The sequence below is a fragment of the Bombina bombina genome, chromosome 12 (assembly GCF_027579735.1).
Source record: "Bombina bombina isolate aBomBom1 chromosome 12, aBomBom1.pri, whole genome shotgun sequence".
In the NCBI taxonomy this organism is placed as follows: Eukaryota; Metazoa; Chordata; class Amphibia; order Anura; family Bombinatoridae; genus Bombina; species Bombina bombina.
The window spans coordinates 41,776,144-41,794,326 of record NC_069510.1 but is presented as its reverse complement, the minus strand read 5'-3'; the positions used below and the strand labels follow the sequence as shown (position 1 = coordinate 41,794,326).

Genomic DNA, 18,183 nt, shown 5'->3' with positions numbered 1-18,183 from the left:
TGTATATATTGACCAGGGTTACCGGTCTGTGGCACAGTCTGCCTTTCAAGATAAGCCACCCGACGTCAGGGTCTGATTCCACAGTATCTAGTTGGAAGGATAGGGATCTGTGCAAGAGGATTCCCACTCCTCTGCGTTTCCTTTCACTCAATGCAAAATGTCCTGTTGGGTAGTCTCTATCGGTGAATGTGGGAGGTTTGTCCTTTGGGAAGTGTGTTTCTTGTACAAATACTATGTCTATTTTTGATATTTTGAAACAGGCCTTGGTTACTATTCTTTTAGTGGGGGAATTTAGACCTTTGGTGTTTTGTGTGGCTATTTTGAATATGTGCTTACTCATGTGAGCGTATGAAGTCTGGAATCGGTTGAAGTGAGATGTGGTATTTATGGAATGAAGTGGAGGTGAGGATATTTATAGCGTTCAGTGTGGTGATTGTGTTACGGTAGATGTGGCTTACCTGGGAGCTTCTGCACCCAGCCGGGGAAGATATAGAGAAGAGAGAGTAAGAGAAAGAGAGTAGGTTTGGAAATGGTCTCCTTTTGATTGCTGTTTAACCTGCTAGAACATGAAACAGAAAAAAAACAAAACATTAAATAACAATCAAAACATTGTGCGATAACATTGAGTACACTTAACTAGGGGGGTGAAAGTGAATGCTACTATGGAGTAGTAACAGATTGGCTACTCATGGGTATCATTACTTCACAGGGGGGGCATAGGGGAGGGTAATTATTGGGCTTTGTTTGTATAGGCCCATCTAGGAATGGGTAATGGTTATTATACTTTACCCAGTTGGTAAACTGATATGTTGCCATGTTTGTATGTAGCGAGTTCATTCTCTCACATGTTAATAGAGGTAAAATTGTGGTAAAAAAGGTGGTGTTTTATAGAAGTGTCACAAATGGTCTTTGGAATTTAAATAGAAGGAATGGAGGTATCTCTAGCATTATTGTGAGTTCATCTCAACAGCACTGATAGAAGTGTTCTTGCATGGAAGGATATTTATTTCAGGTATCAGTTGCAGGACCTGCCAGAGGTGATGCTGGAGTAGGATTTGTGGTGTTTCTGGTTCTCCTGGTTTGGGAGACTTTTATCCAGCTTTGCCTCTGATATTTGGGTGGTGCATCTGAGGATGTTGTATCGTCATCATAGTTGGTATGGATTAGAGGAAGATCAGGTTTTTGGATGTTAAGCTGCACGCAAAACTGATCTAGGTCTTCTGGAGTTTTGTAGAGAATTGGCTTATTGTCCTTGAGGCCCTGAGGCAGAAGGGAATCCCCAGCGGTAGGGGATTCCTAAGTCTCTAAGGTGGAGGGTGAAGAATCTTGCCTCACGTCTATTTTGTAGGGTTAACTGACTAAGGTCTGCGAATAGCTGTAGGGGGCTACTATCAAAGGTAACTGGGTTTTTTTTCCACGCTGCAGTTAGTATGTCCTCTTTGTCTCTGAAGCTGGTGAATTTTAAAATTACTTCTCGTGGAGGAGCCGTAGCTTTGGGTTTAGGCCTCAATGCCTGATGATATCTGACTAGTGGGAATTCAGTATCTTCTTTATTATCCAACAGGTGGTTGAATAGTTTCTGTGAGTAGGTCAGTGGAGTGAATAGTCTCTGAGATGCCCCTTATTCTGATATTTTGCCTTCTCCCTCTGTTATCCAGGTCTTCTACCTGGTCCTGAAGTTGTCTTTTCAGGGTAGAATTGTGAGAAGTTTGCCGTGTTCGGAGGTCTATGAGTCTATCAGTATGTTCTACATCTTCCTCAAGCTGTACAATTCTGTTTCCAGTTTCGTTAATTTCTTTCTTAACTTCAGTGAGACTGGACTTTATCATGGTACTCACTTGAGTGATAAATGTGGAGAAGTCGTTCTGGGAGGGGAGGGTGCGTAGGTCTGCTTTGGTAAAAGGGGATTTCTCATCCAGTTCTAGTTCTGATTTAGTAACTAATTGAGTCTTGTCTGTTATGTCTATTTGGTTTTTAAGGAGGGTTCCAAAAAACATAATTTATGTAAGAACTTACCTGATAAATTCATTTCTTTCATATTAGCAAGAGTCCATGAGCTAGTGACATATGGGATATACATTCCTACCAGGAGGGGCAAAGTTTCCCAAACCTTAAAATGCCTATAAATACACCCCTCACTACACCCACAATTCAGTTTAACGAATAGCCAAGAAGTGGGGTGATAAGAAAGGAGCGAAAGCATCAAAAATAAGGAATTGGAATAATTGTGCTTTATACAAAAAAATCATAACCACCACAAAAAGGGTGGGTCTCATGGACTCTTGCTAATATGAAAGAAATGAATTTATCAGGTAAGTTCGTACATAAATTATGTTTTCTTTCATGTAATTAGCAAGAGTCCATGAGCTAGTGACGTATGGGATAGCAGATACCCAAGATGTGGAACTTCCACGCAAGAGTCACTAGAGAGGGAGGGATAAAATAAAGACAGCCAATTCCGCTGAAAAATAATCCACAACCCAAATCAAAGAAGTTTTAATCTCAATAATGAAAAAAACTGAAATCATAAGCAGAAGAATCAAACTGAAACAGCTGCCTGAAGTGCTTTTCTACCAAAAACTGCTTCAGAAGAAGAGAAAACATCAAAATGGTAGAATTTAGTAAAAGTATGCAAAGAAGACCAAGTTGCTGCTTTGCAAATCTGATCAACAGAAGCTTCGTTCCTAAAAGCCCAGGAAGTAGAAACTGACCTAGTAGAATGAGCCGTAATCCTTTGAGGCGGGGACTTACCCGACTCTATATAAGCATGATGAATCAAAGACTTTAACCAAGACGCCAAAGAAATGGCAGAAGCCTTCTGACCTTTCCTGGAACCAGAAAAGATAACAAATAGACTAGAAGTCTTTCTAAAATCTTTAGTAGCTTCAACATAATATTTCAAAGCTCTTACTACATCCAAAGAATGTAAAGATCTCTCCTTTGAATTCTTAGGATTAGGACACAATGAAGGGACAACAATTTCTCTACTAATGTTGTTAGAATTCACAACCTTAGGTAAAAATTGAAATGAAGTCCGCAACACAGCCTTATCCTGATGAAAAATCAGAAAAGGAGATTCACAAGAAAGAGCAGATAACTCAGAAACTCTTCTAGCAGAAGAGATAGCCAAAAGGAACAAAACTTTCCAAGAAAGTAATTTAATATCCAGAGAATGCATAGGTTCAAACGAAGGAGCCTGTAAAGCCCTCAGAACCAAATTAAGACTCCAAGGAGGAGAGATTGACTTAATGACAGGCTTGATACGAACCAAAGCCTGTACAAAGCAATGAATATCAGGAAGATTAGCAATCTTTCTGTGAAAAAGAATAGAAAGAGCAGAGATTTGTCCTTTCAAAGAACTTGCAGACAAACCCTTATCTAAACCATCCTGAAGAAACTGTAAAATTCTAGGAATTCTAAAAGAATGCCAAGAGAATTTATGAGAAGAACACCAAGAAATGTAAGTCTTCCAGATTTGATAATAAATCTTCCTAGACACAGATTTACGAGCCTGTAACATGGTATTAATTACTGAGTCAGAGAAACCTCTATGACTAAGAATCAAGCGTTCAATTTCCATACCTTCAAATTTAATGATTTGAGATCCTGATGGAAAAATGGGCCTTGAGATAGAAGGTCTGGTCTTAACGGAAGTGTCCAAGGTTGGCAACTGGCCATCCGAATAAGATCCGCATACCAAAACCTGTGAGGCCATGCTGGAGCCACCAGCAGAACAAACGAACGTTCCATTAGAATTTTGGAAATCACTCTTGGAAGAAGAACTAGAGGCGGAAAGATATAGGCAGGATGATAATTCCAAGGAAGCGACAACGCGTCCACTGCTTCCGCCTGAGGATCCCTGGATCTGGACAGACACCTGGGAAGTTTCTTGTTTAGATGAGAGGCCATCAGATCTATTTCTGGAAGTCCCCAGATCTGAACAATCTGAAGAAATACCTCTGGGTGAAGAGACCATTCGCCCGGATGTAACGTCTGGCGACTGAGATAATCCGCTTCCCAATTGTCTACACCTGGGATGTGAACCGCAGAAATTAGACAAGAGCTGGATTCCGCCCATACAAGTATCCGAGATACTTCTCTCATAGCTTGAGGACTGTGAGTCCCACCTTGATGATTTACATACGCCACGGTTGTGACATTGTCCGTCTGAAAACAAAGAAACGATTCTCTCTTCAGAAAACGCCAGAACTGGAGAGTTCTGAAAATCGCACGGAGTTCCAAAATGTTGATTGGTAATCTCGCCTCCTGAGATTCCCAAACCCCCTGCGCTGTCAGAGATCCCCATACAGCTCCCCAACCTGAAAGACTCGCATCTGTTGAGATCACAGTCCAGGTTGGGCGAACAAAAGAGGCCCCTTGAATTAAACAATGGTGATCTAACCACCAAGTCAGAGAAGATCGAACATTGGGATTTAAGGATATTATTTGTGATATCTTTGTATAATCCCTGCACCACTGGTTCAGCATACAAAGCTGAAGATGTCTCATGTGAAAACGAGCAAAGGGGATCGCGTCCGATGCAGCAGTCATTAGACCTAGAATTTCCATGCAAAAAGCTACCGAAGGGAATGATTGAGACTGAAGGGTTCGACAAGCTGAAACCAACTTCAGACGTCTCTTTTCTGTTAAAGACAAAGTCATGGACACTGAATCTATTTGAAAACCCAAAAAGGTTACCTTTGTCTGAGGAATCAAAGAACTCTTTGGTAAATTGATCCTCCAACCATGTCTTTGAAGAAACAACACAAGTTGATTCGTATGAGATTCTGCTGAATGTAAAGAATGAGCAAGTACCAAGATATCGTCCAAATAAGGAAATACCGCAATACCCTGTTCTCTGATTACAGAGAGAAGGGCACGAGAACCTTTGAAAAGATCCTTGGAGCTGTTGCTAGGCCAAACGGAAGGGCAACAAACTGGTAATGCTTGTCTAGAAAAGAGAATCTCAGGAACTGATAGTGATCTGGATGAATTGGAATATGAAGATACGCATCCTGTAAGTCTATTGTAGACATATAATGCCCTTGCTGAACAAAAGGCAGAATAGTCCTTATAGTCACCATTTTGAATGTTGGTATCCTTACATAACGATTCAATATTTTTAGATCCAGAACTGGTCTGAAGGAATTCTCCTTCTTTGGTACAATGAAAAGATTTGAATAAAACCCCAGACCCTGTTCCAAAACTGGAACTGGAACAATTACCCCAGCCAACTCTAGGTCTGAAACACATTTCAGAAACGCCTGAGCCTTCACTGGGTTTACTGGAATGCGTGAGAGAAAAAATCTTCTCAAAGGCGGCCTTACCTTGAAACCTATTCTGTACCCTTGTGAAACAATGTTCTGAATCCAAAGACTGTGAATCGAATTGATCCAAATATCTTTGAAAAATCGTAACCTGCGCCTTACCAGCTGTGCTGGAATGAGGGCCGCACCTTCATGCGGATTTAGGAGCTGGTTTTGATTTTCTAAAAGGCTTGAATTTATTCCAGACTGGAGAAGGTTTCCAAACGGAAACCGTTCCTTTAGGGGAAGGATCAGGCTTTTGTTCCTTATTCTGACGAAAGGAACGAAAACGATTAGCAGCCCTATATTTACCTTTAGATTTTTTGTCCTGAGGCAAAAAAGTTCCTTTCCCCCCCAGTAACAGTTGAAATAATAGAATCCAACTGTGAACCAAATAATTTATTACCTTGGAAAGAAAGAGAAAGCAAAGTTGACTTAGAAGTCATATCTGCATTCCAAGATTTAAGCCATAGAGCTCTTCTAGCTAAGATAGCTAAAGACATATATCTGACATCAATTCTAATGATATCAAAAATGGCATCACAAATAAAGTTATTAGCATGTTGAAGAAGTTTAACAATGCTATAAGCATTATGGTCTGACACTTGTTGCGCTAAAGCTTCCAACCAGAAATTTGAAGCTGCAGCAACATCAGCCAAAGAAATAGCATGTCTAAGAAGATTACCTGAACATAAATAAGCTTTCCTTAGAAAGGATTCAAGCTTCCTGTCTAAAGGATCCTTAAAAGAAGTACTAACTGCCGTAGGAATAGTAGTACGTTTAGCAAGAGTAGAAATAGCCCCATCAACTTTAGGAATTTTATTCCAAAATTCTAGTCTATCAGATGGCACAGGGTACAATTTCCTAAACCTTTGAGAAGGAGTAAATGACGTACCCAAACTATTCCATTCCCTAGAAATTACTTCTGAAATAGCATCAGGAACTGGAAAAACTTCAGGAATAACTACATGAGGTTTAAAAAACGAATTTAAACGCTTAGTAGATTTAGTATCAAGAGGACTAGACTCCTCCATATCTAATGCAATTAACACTTCTTTAAGTAAAGAACGAATAAACTCCATCTTAAATAAATATGAAGATTTATCAGTGTCAATATCTGAAGCAGAATCTTCTGAACCAGATAGATCCTCATCAGAAACAGATAAGTCAGAATGACGACGGTCACATAAAAATTCATCTGAAATATGAGAAGTTTTAAAAGACCTTTTACGCTTACTGGAAGGAGGCATAACAGACAGAGCCTTCCTAATAGATTTAGAAACAAATTCTTTTACATTAACAGGGACATCCTGAACATTAGATGTTGAAGGAACAACAACAGGTAATGGATTATTACTAATGGAAATACAATCTGCATTAGAGAGTTTATCATGACAGTTATCACAAACAACAGCCGGAGGAACAGTTACCAAAAGTTTACAACAGATGCACTTAACTTTGGTAGAACCAGCATCAGGCAGAGTCTTTCCAGAAGTAGATTCTGATCCAGGGTCATGTTGAGACATCTTGCAATATGTAATAGAAAAAACAACATATAAAGCAAAATTATCAAATTCCTTAAATGACAGTTTCAGGAATGGGAAAAAATGCCAAATGAACAAGCCTCTAGCAACCAGAAGCAATGAAAAATGCGACTGAAATAATGTGAAAAAAAGGTGGAGACAAGAATGACGCCCACATTTTTTGGCGCCAAGAATGACGCCCACATTATTGGCGCCAAGTACAACGCCTATATATTTTGGCGCCAAATATGACGCCACATCCTGTGACGTCGAAAAAATTGACGCCCACAATTTTGGCGCAAAAATACGTCTGAACGTCAAATATGACGCAACCATACGCAAACTTCCGGCGTCAATTAGAGCGCCGGAAATGTCAAAATGTTTGCGCCAAAAAAGTCCGCGCCAAGAATGACCCAATAAATTGAAGCATTTTCAGGCCCCGCGAGCCTAACAGCCCACAGGGAAAAAAAGTCAATTGAAAAAATTCTTTTAAGGTAAGAAAAAACATAATTTATGTAAGAACTTACCTGATAAATTCATTTCTTTCATATTAGCAAGAGTCCATGAGCTAGTGACGTATGGGATATACATTCCTACCAGGAGGGGCAAAGTTTCCCAAACCTCAAAATGCCTATAAATACACCCCTCACCACACCCACAATTCAGTTTAACGAAACGAAAACCGGGCTCCAACCTGCTGCGGAGCGCATATCAACGTAGAATCTAGCACAAACTTACTTCACCACCTCCATAGGAGGCAAAGTTTGTAAAACTGAATTGTGGGTGTGGTGAGGGGTGTATTTATAGGCATTTTGAGGTTTGGGAAACTTTGCCCCTCCTGGTAGGAATGTATATCCCATACGTCACTAGCTCATGGACTCTTGCTAATTACATGAAAGAAAAATATTTCATATGCATTATCCCAAATAATGAAACTGACTGTCTGAAATAAGGAATAATGATTATCCTGAATCATGGCAAATATAAGTTTAAAGACATATATTTAGAACTTTACATATAAAGTGCCCAACCATAGCTTAGAGTGTCATAAAAAATAAGACTTACTTACCCTAAGACACTCATCTACATATAGTAGATAGCCAAACCAGTACTGAAACGAGAATCAGTAGAGGTAATGGTATATATAAGAGTATATCGTCGATCTGAAAAGGAGGTAAGAGATGAATCTCTACGACCGATAACAGAGAACCTATGAAATAGATCCCGTAGAAGGAGACCATGGTATTCAAATAGGCAATACTCTCTTCACATCCCTCTGACATTCACTGCACTCTGAGAGGAAAACCGGGCTCCAGCCTGCTGCGAAGAGCATATCAACGTAGAATCTAGCACAAACTTACTTCACCACCTCCATGGGAGGCAAAGTTTGTAAAACTGAATTGTGGGTGTGGTGGGGGGTGTATTTATAGGCATTTTGAGGTTTGGGAAACTTTGCCCCTCCTGGTAGGAATGTATATCCCATACGTCACTAGCTCATGGACTCTTGCTAATTACATGAAAGAAACTTAAAAAAGGCATGGACTTTTGGAGTTGGTGTGGCAGGGACCTTGCAGGGTCTCTCAGATCTTGGGTCTCCTGGATGTCATTTTATGTGAATGAAAAGGGTGCACATGGAGACTAGCTCTGTAAATATGGCCTGTTAGGTTATGTGGTAAGTGGTAGTTTCAGGCAGCTTGGTGAAGTTATAAGATAGTCTCCTAATGTCTAAAGTTCATTTCAAGATCTCAGTGATTAAAGGTTTTGTTGTGGCCCTATATGAATGAGGTATAGGTGAAAAGTCACTTTGCACTGTTCATTTCAGGCCCATCATTATATATGTTATCTCATTCAAATCCTATTTGTGGATTCTCTTAGTGGTGATAATAGTTGTGAGGATCGCGTTATGGGGTGCCTTTGTGAGTGCGATAGTGCATTTTACTCACTTGCGTGTCTTCTCTTGTCGCCCATATTGCGCAGAGCCTTGGGTCCTTGCATGTAAGGTGAATGGCACTTTCTGCTAAGGCTCCGGTAGTATTGGAGTTGATATAGATTGGGAACGTTGTCGCCGTTTAAATGCTGGGTGCAGTGCTGTCACGCTCCCTGTATGTGCTGCAGAGATGCGGCCAAAACGTAGGTTGAAGCGCGTGTTGCGGTTGCAATGCCGGTTCGTGTCTGGTATTCCTCTTAACGAGGTCTTGGGTGGTTTAGGAGCTATGTGGGGTAGGAGATTGGTCACATTCCCCCTGTCTAGTGTGCAATAAAGGGCTTTTTAGACGATCTCACTTTGGAGCCTCACAGACCCGCGTCTATCTTTGGCGCCGCCTAGCTCTGCCCTCCGTTTTTAAAAGGTTTTATACTGGATTTTTAGATCAGCATCTGTGAATATTCTTCGTTATAGTAGTGTATATTATGTGCAGTTATATGAAAATTGATGTATACTGTCCCTTTAAAGTTTCTTTGCAATAGGATGTGGTTATTGGTGACATTTGGAGGTAACAGGTCTTCCTTTTTTTTACATAGTGATGTTCAAGTGATATTTTCCAGTCAGCTTTGTACATATAAACTGTATCACTTTCACAAGGGTAATACACCCCTGAAATATATGGATCATAAGCAACCTGAAGAAGTAATCTCTCTGGGAAAGGATTGTACAGAGTGAGCTTTGGAAAAAGATAATTTAGCATCTCCTTCACGTGATTTAGCTGGCAGCTTGACCAGAGGAGTTAATTAAAAAGAAAAAAAGGATAAATTTGTAATGTTCATGGTACATTTACATTCCAAATAGAAGCATTTTTGCAATATACATCCATTAGCAAAAATTCTTCTAGTAAAATGTTTTTGTTTTTAAGCAGCATACGCACATATGCTGTGAGTGCACCAGCATTTAAAGTGATGGTAAATCCTAGCGTTTGTGAAACGCTAGGATTTGCCATCATAACAAATAAAGGGGACTTCCATTCATGAAGTATAAAATACTTAATTCTGAAAGCCCTTTTATTTGTTAGCGAACACTATTTGGCTGAGAAGTGACGTTTCCACCTCTTAGCCAATAGCCGTGTGGGATTGGTGGCTACATTTAGCAAACCAATAAGCAAGCTTGACCCAGGATGTGAACCAAAAATGGGCCAGCTCCTAAGCTTTACATTCCTGCTTTTTAAATAAAGATAGCAAGAGAACGAAGAAAAATTGATAATAGGAGTAAATTAGAAAGTTGCTTAAAATTGCATTGGGTTTACAATCCATTTAATACCTCTATTATGTTCAAATTTCCCCACCCTCTTGATTGGTTGTACATAATGTGTATACTGTATGGTGTATTACCATAATAATAAAATAAAAAAAAAATAAAAATAGAAAAGATAAGGATGTCAGATTTCCCTGCAAGCTCAACTCATTTCAATGAGTTGTGGTTTCAAAAAGGACAAAACCAGTTATTTTCTTACATTTTTTATACTCTGCAGCTGGTGTAACAATTCGTCGGAAACACAATAAGGGGAATTTTTTTTTACAGTATACTGCCCCTTTCATTAAGTGTTAACCCCTTAAACACACAGTTATATGCAAGTAATAGTGTTCTAATACAGGGCTCCACAAACCCAGGAGTCAGGGAGCCACTGGCCCCTAAAATTTTACCCCTGGCTCCTAACTTATTCTCCATAATCTATATACAAATAAGACTGCTTGACTCAAGTATGTCTGGCTCCTAAATATTCTTACTGGCTCCTGAATTTTAAACCGATTTAAACAGAACCTGGACTATGTTTGCTTATTGGTTAGCTAAATGTAGCCACCAATAAGCAAGCGCTATCCAGGGTTCTGAACCTAAAATGGGCCGGCTCGTAAGCTTTACATTCCTGCTTTTTCAAATAAAGATACCAAGAGAACAAAAAAAATGATAATAGTAGATTACAAAAGTTGCTTAAAATGGCATTATCTAACTGAATCATTAAAGAAAAAAAATTGGGGTTAGAATCCCTTTAAGTCAATGGGCAAATAATAAAACATATTTATATGCAAAGATTGAAAATGTTCTGTTTTATACAGCAGTTTTATTAGGTCTCTTAAATGAGAAGTTAAAACAAGGTGCATGCAACATCTATACAGGCAGCACTTACCCTGTTGTTTAAAATGGCACGCCCTATCTGACTCGTGTACGTTTCATTTGGACTTTACTATCCCTTTAACCATTTGTTTAACCCATTTACACATCAAAGCATTTTAAGTTTCTACTTTAAAGGGACATGAAACCCAAATTTTGTCTTTAATTATTCAGATACAGCAGCAATTTTAAGTAACTTTCTAATTTACTTCTATTATAAAATATTATTCGTTCTCTTGGTATCTTTATTTGAAAAAGCAGGCATGTAAGCTTAGGAGCTGGCCCATTTTTTGTTCAGCACCCTGGGTAGTGCTACAATTAGTTACCAATCAGCAAGCGCTACCCAGGTGTTGAACCATAAACGAGCCGGCTCCTAAGCTAGCATTCCTGATTTTCAAATAAAGCAGTCTACAAATCTACACCTAGAAATCAGTTCTGCACATACATTTTCTGTTTTTTTTATTTATGTATTTATATTTATTTCAAGCAAAAAATATTTGTTTTAAATTGGAGGTTTTCATTGTCATTCATACTTTTTTTAATTTATTTTTTTAACTTCAGCTAAGAACATTTTCCGCGTGAGTTTTCAGGACCGATCACGAGGACAGTCGCATACGCTACAAGCCAATGACACATTTAACAAGCAGCAATGGGTGAACTGCATCCGCCAGGCAATGGTATCAAGCAGGGAACGCATGGCCAGCCGGAGGCTGACCCAGGACGCTCAATGCACTTTGGTGGACATCTCAGTTCTCAGTATAGGCTGTAATGAGGACAGTGAAGACACGGTGGATGGTTAACGAGGAATTATGCACCGGGCAGCTCTAGGCCATGCAAGCTGGTATTCAAAAGGCAACTTATTACACCTGTGACTGGTGTCCTCATCAAGATGCAATGCCGAATTTAAGTGACTTTTTTATGATATAACAACCCCTGTGTATAAAGTTATATACAAGGAGATGGTTGTCCAGCTAGACTGGTGGTTGTGGAAGATGAACTTTCTAATACTGTAGACCTTCCATAAATATCCAAGTCACCTATTTTTTTATATTAAAAAAAAAACAAAAAAAAAAACAGGGGGCTGCAAAATGCGTAAGGCATATCCTTTGAATACTTCTCTTTAAAGGGACAGTAAAGTCATCATTAGACATTTATGATTTATGCAGATAATACAATTTTAAACAACTTTTCAATTTACTTCTATTATTTAATTTGCTTCCTTCTCTTGTTATCCTTTGCTGAAAGGTTTATCTAGGTAAGCTCAGGAACAGCAAAGAACCTAGGTTCTAGCTGCTGTTTGGTGGCTGCATATATCTACCGATTGTCTTGGCTCATACCAAGAGAATGTAGTAAATTTAATTAAAAAAAGTAAAGTGGAAAGTTGTTTAAAATTGTATGTTCTACCTAAATCATGAAAGAAAAATGTTGGGATTCATTTCCCTTTATATCTCCTTACCTACTATGCATAGAAAGTTTTAAAGTTAGTACAATTATACCAGGTTGCACTTAATGGGGTCGGGATTAAAAAAATATATTTTTTTAATGAAAGTCTATAAACCAGATTTCCTGAAATTATAATTACCCTAACTCATGCAATATTATCTTCATCTGTATAGTAGTTTAATTTGTGTAGCATGATGCTAAGACTTTTATATAATTAAAGGGACAGTAAACACCTTGTAATTACAAGACATTTCTGTTTTGTTGCTATAGAATAACACATCAGCCAAGTCATAACATTTTAAAAACAAATTAACATCCTTTTTACTACAATTATTTTTCATTAGCCAAACTCCACTCACTGTTTGCCTCATTTGGAGGAGCCAATCAGGGCTTTAATCCACAGACAACAGGGCTAGCAGTGGCCATAAAGTTAATATAAAACTGCATTGTTTTGCAATTGTTTTCTGATCCAATTAGGGACTGATATGTAGCAGAGTTAACCTTAAGAAGTCAGCAGGGTACATTTCAAGTTGTGAGAATTAAAAAATTGCTCAAAATTCAGAGCTAAATTACATGAAAAGGGGGAAAATAAATAATGAAAGTATATTGCATAGCTGTTTCATTACAAATAAATAAATATTTTATATAAAAATCTTAGTCTTTACCTGTCCCTTTAACAATTCTGGAACCTTTAGGGGGCACACCTACAAAATCTAAATCATAAAAAAAAAAAAAAAAATACAATTGTGAAATATATATACTCTGAGTCCCAAATGGTAAAAGAAACTTTATTTTTTAGAGTTAGAGTTTCTTCAAACTGAAGCAGGGAAGTGCAGTCCTCCACAATATATCCCTAAAGGCAGCAATTCTTCCCATAAAAAGGTCAGCTTCACACAAGTCATATAATGTGATACATGGTACAGATCACCCTAATACAGGCAACGTGTAAAGATCTCCAATTGATATCTACCCACAAAGGTAGAATAACCCCAATGTGCTGTATGGAGAAGGCTGAACAATTCCATTGGCTCAGCTCACTGTATTCCCAACTCTGGAACTCATAGCTCCAAATAGCCCATATAACTATCAGACTCTAAGTAGTAATATCAAATTTATTTATTAAAAATAACAATAAAAAGCCTCACACCGGCTATTAAAAACAATGAGGCCGAATTATCAAAGGTCTTGCAGACCGACAGTGCGGATCAGGTTCGCAAGACCTCGCTAAATGCGGAGAGCAATACGCTCTCCGTATTCAGCATTGCACCAGCAGCTCACAAGAGCTGCTGGTGCAATGCCGCCCCCTGCAGATTTGCGGCCAATGGGCCGCCAGAAGGGGGTTGTCAATCAACCCGATCGTACTCGATCGGGTTGAATTCTGGCGATCTTTGTCCGCCTGCTCAGAGTATTGTTTTTTTACATGTATACAGATAATAAATAAAAAGCACCAAATACAGAAAGGACGAAAATAAAAATAATACGTATATCATTACTACAAGCAATAATGAAATAGAGTTTGTACAAGTATAGTCATAGAATTGTATAGACTCTTAACATCAGAGTAGATACAGCAAAAAAAAAAATATATATCTATATCATTACAGTAGTAGGTGCACATTCAAGAATTACAAATGGCATAAAGATACAATACATTAATAGATTTACATAGATACTATTATGCCAGTTTTACTTATGCTTTCTTATCAGCACAAAAGAAAAGACAACCAAATAGTGCGTAATTATATTTATGGAAATATAAATAGGGCACAGGCCTGATATTACACACCCTCTATCTTAGAGTTGAGATAATGGCCCACTTATTGTATATATAATTTAACTGCACGGTAATTAGCAGGCTGTTGTCTTTATACTGCATGTAGATATAGAACTAGGAAAAAAGAGAGACAAAAAATAATACTTGGAATCCTATTATCCTATAAACCACTGGTTAGTAAGGTTATAAAAGGTATGTGTGTGCTATGCAGATATGATACTTACACCTGATGAAACGGTTGTTATACCGAGAAACGCGTAGTGGATTGGGTATCAAATAAACTACCTATTTTATTTCACTCTTGGACATCACAAAGTTTTTATTCAGTTATAATTTATTATATATATGGACATTTCACGAGTGTTTGCTGACATATCACTCTGAGAGGAATCTCTTGTCCTACCCATTTGACTGGATCCTGTCATCAGTATCGAGTGAGCCGACACATATCTTGGGAGGATAGCTCGCTGGGCAGCTATTGATGATCCAGCTCGCACTTGTGGCACTTATCAAGTGCTTTACATCTAGTAAGTGATATCTTGATATGTGCAGGGACAACGATATTTGACGTATTCACACTATTGTGGCGCCTCCTTTTTTGTTTCCTTATTAACTATGCAGATATGACATGCTGGGTAAAGCCCAGACCATGACCCAATAAAAAGAGATATCTCACAGTCAGGGAGGGTATAGCAGGAAACAGTACAGATAAAGTAGTACCAGGGATAATATAAAGCAATGGTTAGGCAAGCCAGGTAGACAACTATGCAGACAGAAACAGCACTGGGGTTATCCATAAGATTAGTCTAAAGCCAGGTAAGGGGTAAAAGAACATTGAAACTGAGCAGCAGTCTCAACAACCTAAACATAGTTGAGAAAAGCAAAGTTAACTACAGAGGATTCAATATCAAGCGAGTAGTAGCGCACCCTAGGAAACACGTCCAACAAATGAGCAAAGATGACTGTGTCTAGCGCAAATATATAGTGCCAAAGGCAGGAAACCCAATGCAGAGAGAGAATGTGTCTCACAAGAACAACCTGGTGTGACACAATTTGTACAATAAACAAAACAAGACATTTAAAGATTACCAGGTGCGACTAGTATATTGCATCCATAAAGAAAAAGATGGCCAAGCAACCTCAACCATTACACCAGTTCACTACTATCTCAGGAAATAGTAACTACACACTGAGAAAACTAATTCTCATGTTCCCAACACCTATTGCCCCCCATAATACAGCGTATATACAGGGATTTGGTTTAGCCAACAGTGACAAAACTACCTAATTCCTAGATTACATACCAATTATGAGACTCTCAATAAGCATTACTAACACAATATGGTTTGATGACCAACATAACTATATTCATTGTAACTTGTATTCTTCTGCTCTAGATAATTAGTGGCGGCTCAGAGGTATTGCAGAGCACTGCAGGTCCTGAGCAGAAACTACTGCAAATCCTAACTAGCGCTGCTTATTGGATCAGTAGTGGTTTCCGCTCAGGACCAACAGTGTTCTGCGGGTCTTAATCAGTACTTCTACTGTGTGTTTAATACCTTTTCAAGAGCTAACACACACAGTACTGCAGGGTCGGTAGTCTTAAAATGACATGCTTTAAGTTAGAGAGATTAGGACCTAAACACAAAGGAACAAGAGATTCTGCTGAGAAATTATAGGATCAAAACGGCATGAAGCGATGGGAAGTATCAGAGGTGTAAAGATGAAGGTACCTGAGATTCAACTCACAAGAGAGATTAGGATTTAAAGGTTAAGTAAAACTGTTATTCATATTGATACTGCAGCACATGAATGGTTACTGATGACGTAGTATCCTTACTGTAACTTGTGTGTCTCATGCATAAGGTGAGACACACTCCAGAATACAATTTAAAGTATTAACCCTAACTTACAAAGCACTCAACAGTCTAACTCCCAACTATATTTCCTCTCTCATCGTAAAATATTCCCTATCCTGTCCTCTTCGATCAACCTCTGACCTACGTCTCTCCACTCCGGTTATCTCTACGTCCCACTCCCGCCTCCAAGACTTCACACGTGCTGCTCCTGTCCTCTGGAACTCTCTACCCCGCTCCATAAGACTGTCTCCAACCTTGTATAGCTTCAGACGCTCCTTGAAAACCCACCTATTCAGAGAGGCGTACCATCTCCCCTCCATCCCTCATCCAAACCAAACTAATACATGAACTGCCTGACTCACTGCTGCAACTACAACCGATGTGACAAGCTACCCCCAACCTTATGTCTCTATACCCTAAACCTATAGAGTGTGAGCTCTCCGGAGCAGGGCCCTCTTCCTCTTGTTTTTTTATCACAAATCCTTGTCATTGTATACCCCTATCATTGTACCCAGCGCTACGGAACATGGCAGCGCTATACAAATAAATAATAATAATAAGGTGATTCAGCTTTATACAAGTGTTTTTTACAGGGACACATTTCTCTTTGTTGCAGCTAAAGGGTGTATTTTGTATCTTTCAATACTATAAAAGTACTTTCTGTTTGTATATAGGGTTGGCAGCTGTACTGCACAAAATAAAGGACATCTCTAGGTGATTTGGCAGAGTTGGTAGATGGGGTTACACATAGCCCCCCACCTCTTGACTTCAATGTACAGATTTATTTATTTTTCAACTGAGTATTAGTTGTATCCCCTTGGCTGCCAGGAACATACTAGATTTTGTTTTACCTTTTTGCCAGTAACACACACAGTAGTGATTATTTTAAACCCTCCCTTTACTGCCAGTAGCACACACAGAAATCTTACCCCTACACGTAACACACAGAGCAGAGCTTTAAAGGGACATGAAACACAATTTTTTTTCCTGATTCAGATACAGCATGCAATTTGAAATAACTTTTGAATTTGTTTCTAATATCTAATTTGCTTCGTTCTCTTGGCATCCTTTGATGAAAATCATACCGTGGTAGGCTCAGGAGCAATGAGCTAGCTGCTGATTGGTGTCTGAACACGTATGCCTGTTGTCATTGGTTCATTTAACTCCCAGTAATGCATTGCTGCACCTTCCAATAAAGGATACCACGAGTATAAATCACAATTGATAATATAAGTAAATTAGAAAGTTGTTTAAAATGTTATGTTCTACCTGAATCATGAAAGAAAAATGTTGGGTTTCATTTCTGTTTAACATCCGCATAACGGCAAGTAACAGTAAAGTGATTTTTTTTTTTTTTTAACACTCCTTGGCTGCCATTATCAGTACAGTGTCACTTCGTTCCCTTACATTTTAGCTGCCACTCAGGGAAAGTTAAAAAGAATGGACATTTAAAGGGACACTAAACCCCAATTTTTTGTTTCATGATTCATATAGAGAATGCAATTTTAAGCAACTTTCTAATTTACTCCTATTATCAATTTTTCTTTGTTCTCTTGCTATCTTTATTTATAGCAGCCGGCCCATTTTTGGCTGAGAACCTGGGTTATGCCTGCTCATTGGTGGGTAAATGTAATCCTCCAATAAGCAAGCGCTATCCATGGTGCTGAACCTAAAATGGGCTGGCTGCTAAGATCTACATTGCTGCTTTTAAAATAAAGATAGCAAGAGAACGATGAAAAATTGATAATAGGAGTAAATTAGAAAGTTGCTTAAAATGTCATGCTCTATCTGAATTATGAAAGAAAAAAATTGGGTTCAGTGTCCCTTTAAGTAAGTGTTCAGTATTTTCACATAGATTTTACTGCACAACCTGCTGAAATACTGGACTGTCCTGTAAAAACCCTATTTGCATGCTGATGTAGATGCGGCACTCATACAACAGTGAAAGCTATGAACTAATTGTCTGTAGGGGTGTGTTTTGCATTAATATTTATTTCCTATTAGTTTCAATATCAAGTTGAATGGATTTAGATATTTTCATTCAAAACCCCCCCAAAAATGTCAGCATGTTTAAAAGCGACACTAAACCCACATTTTTTTCTTTCATTATTCAGATAAAGCATAAAATTGTAATCAACTTTCTATTTACTCCTATTATCAATTTTTCTTCGTTCTCTTG

The 18,183-nt window shown here is 38.6% G+C and overlaps 1 protein-coding gene across 1 annotated transcript in view; it reads left to right on the top strand.

The window, feature by feature from the left end:
* The window catches only part of LOC128643157 (rho guanine nucleotide exchange factor 3), a 106,351-nt gene extending 91,908 nt beyond the window's left edge, over positions 1-14,443 (top strand). The window contains exon 12 of the mRNA XM_053696126.1: positions 11,490-14,443. Within this exon, the coding sequence (XP_053552101.1) occupies positions 11,490-11,728 (239 nt within the window). The 3' untranslated portion in view covers positions 11,729-14,443. The remainder of the gene's footprint in view (positions 1-11,489) is intronic.
* The last annotated feature ends 3,740 nt before the right edge of the window (positions 14,444-18,183 follow it).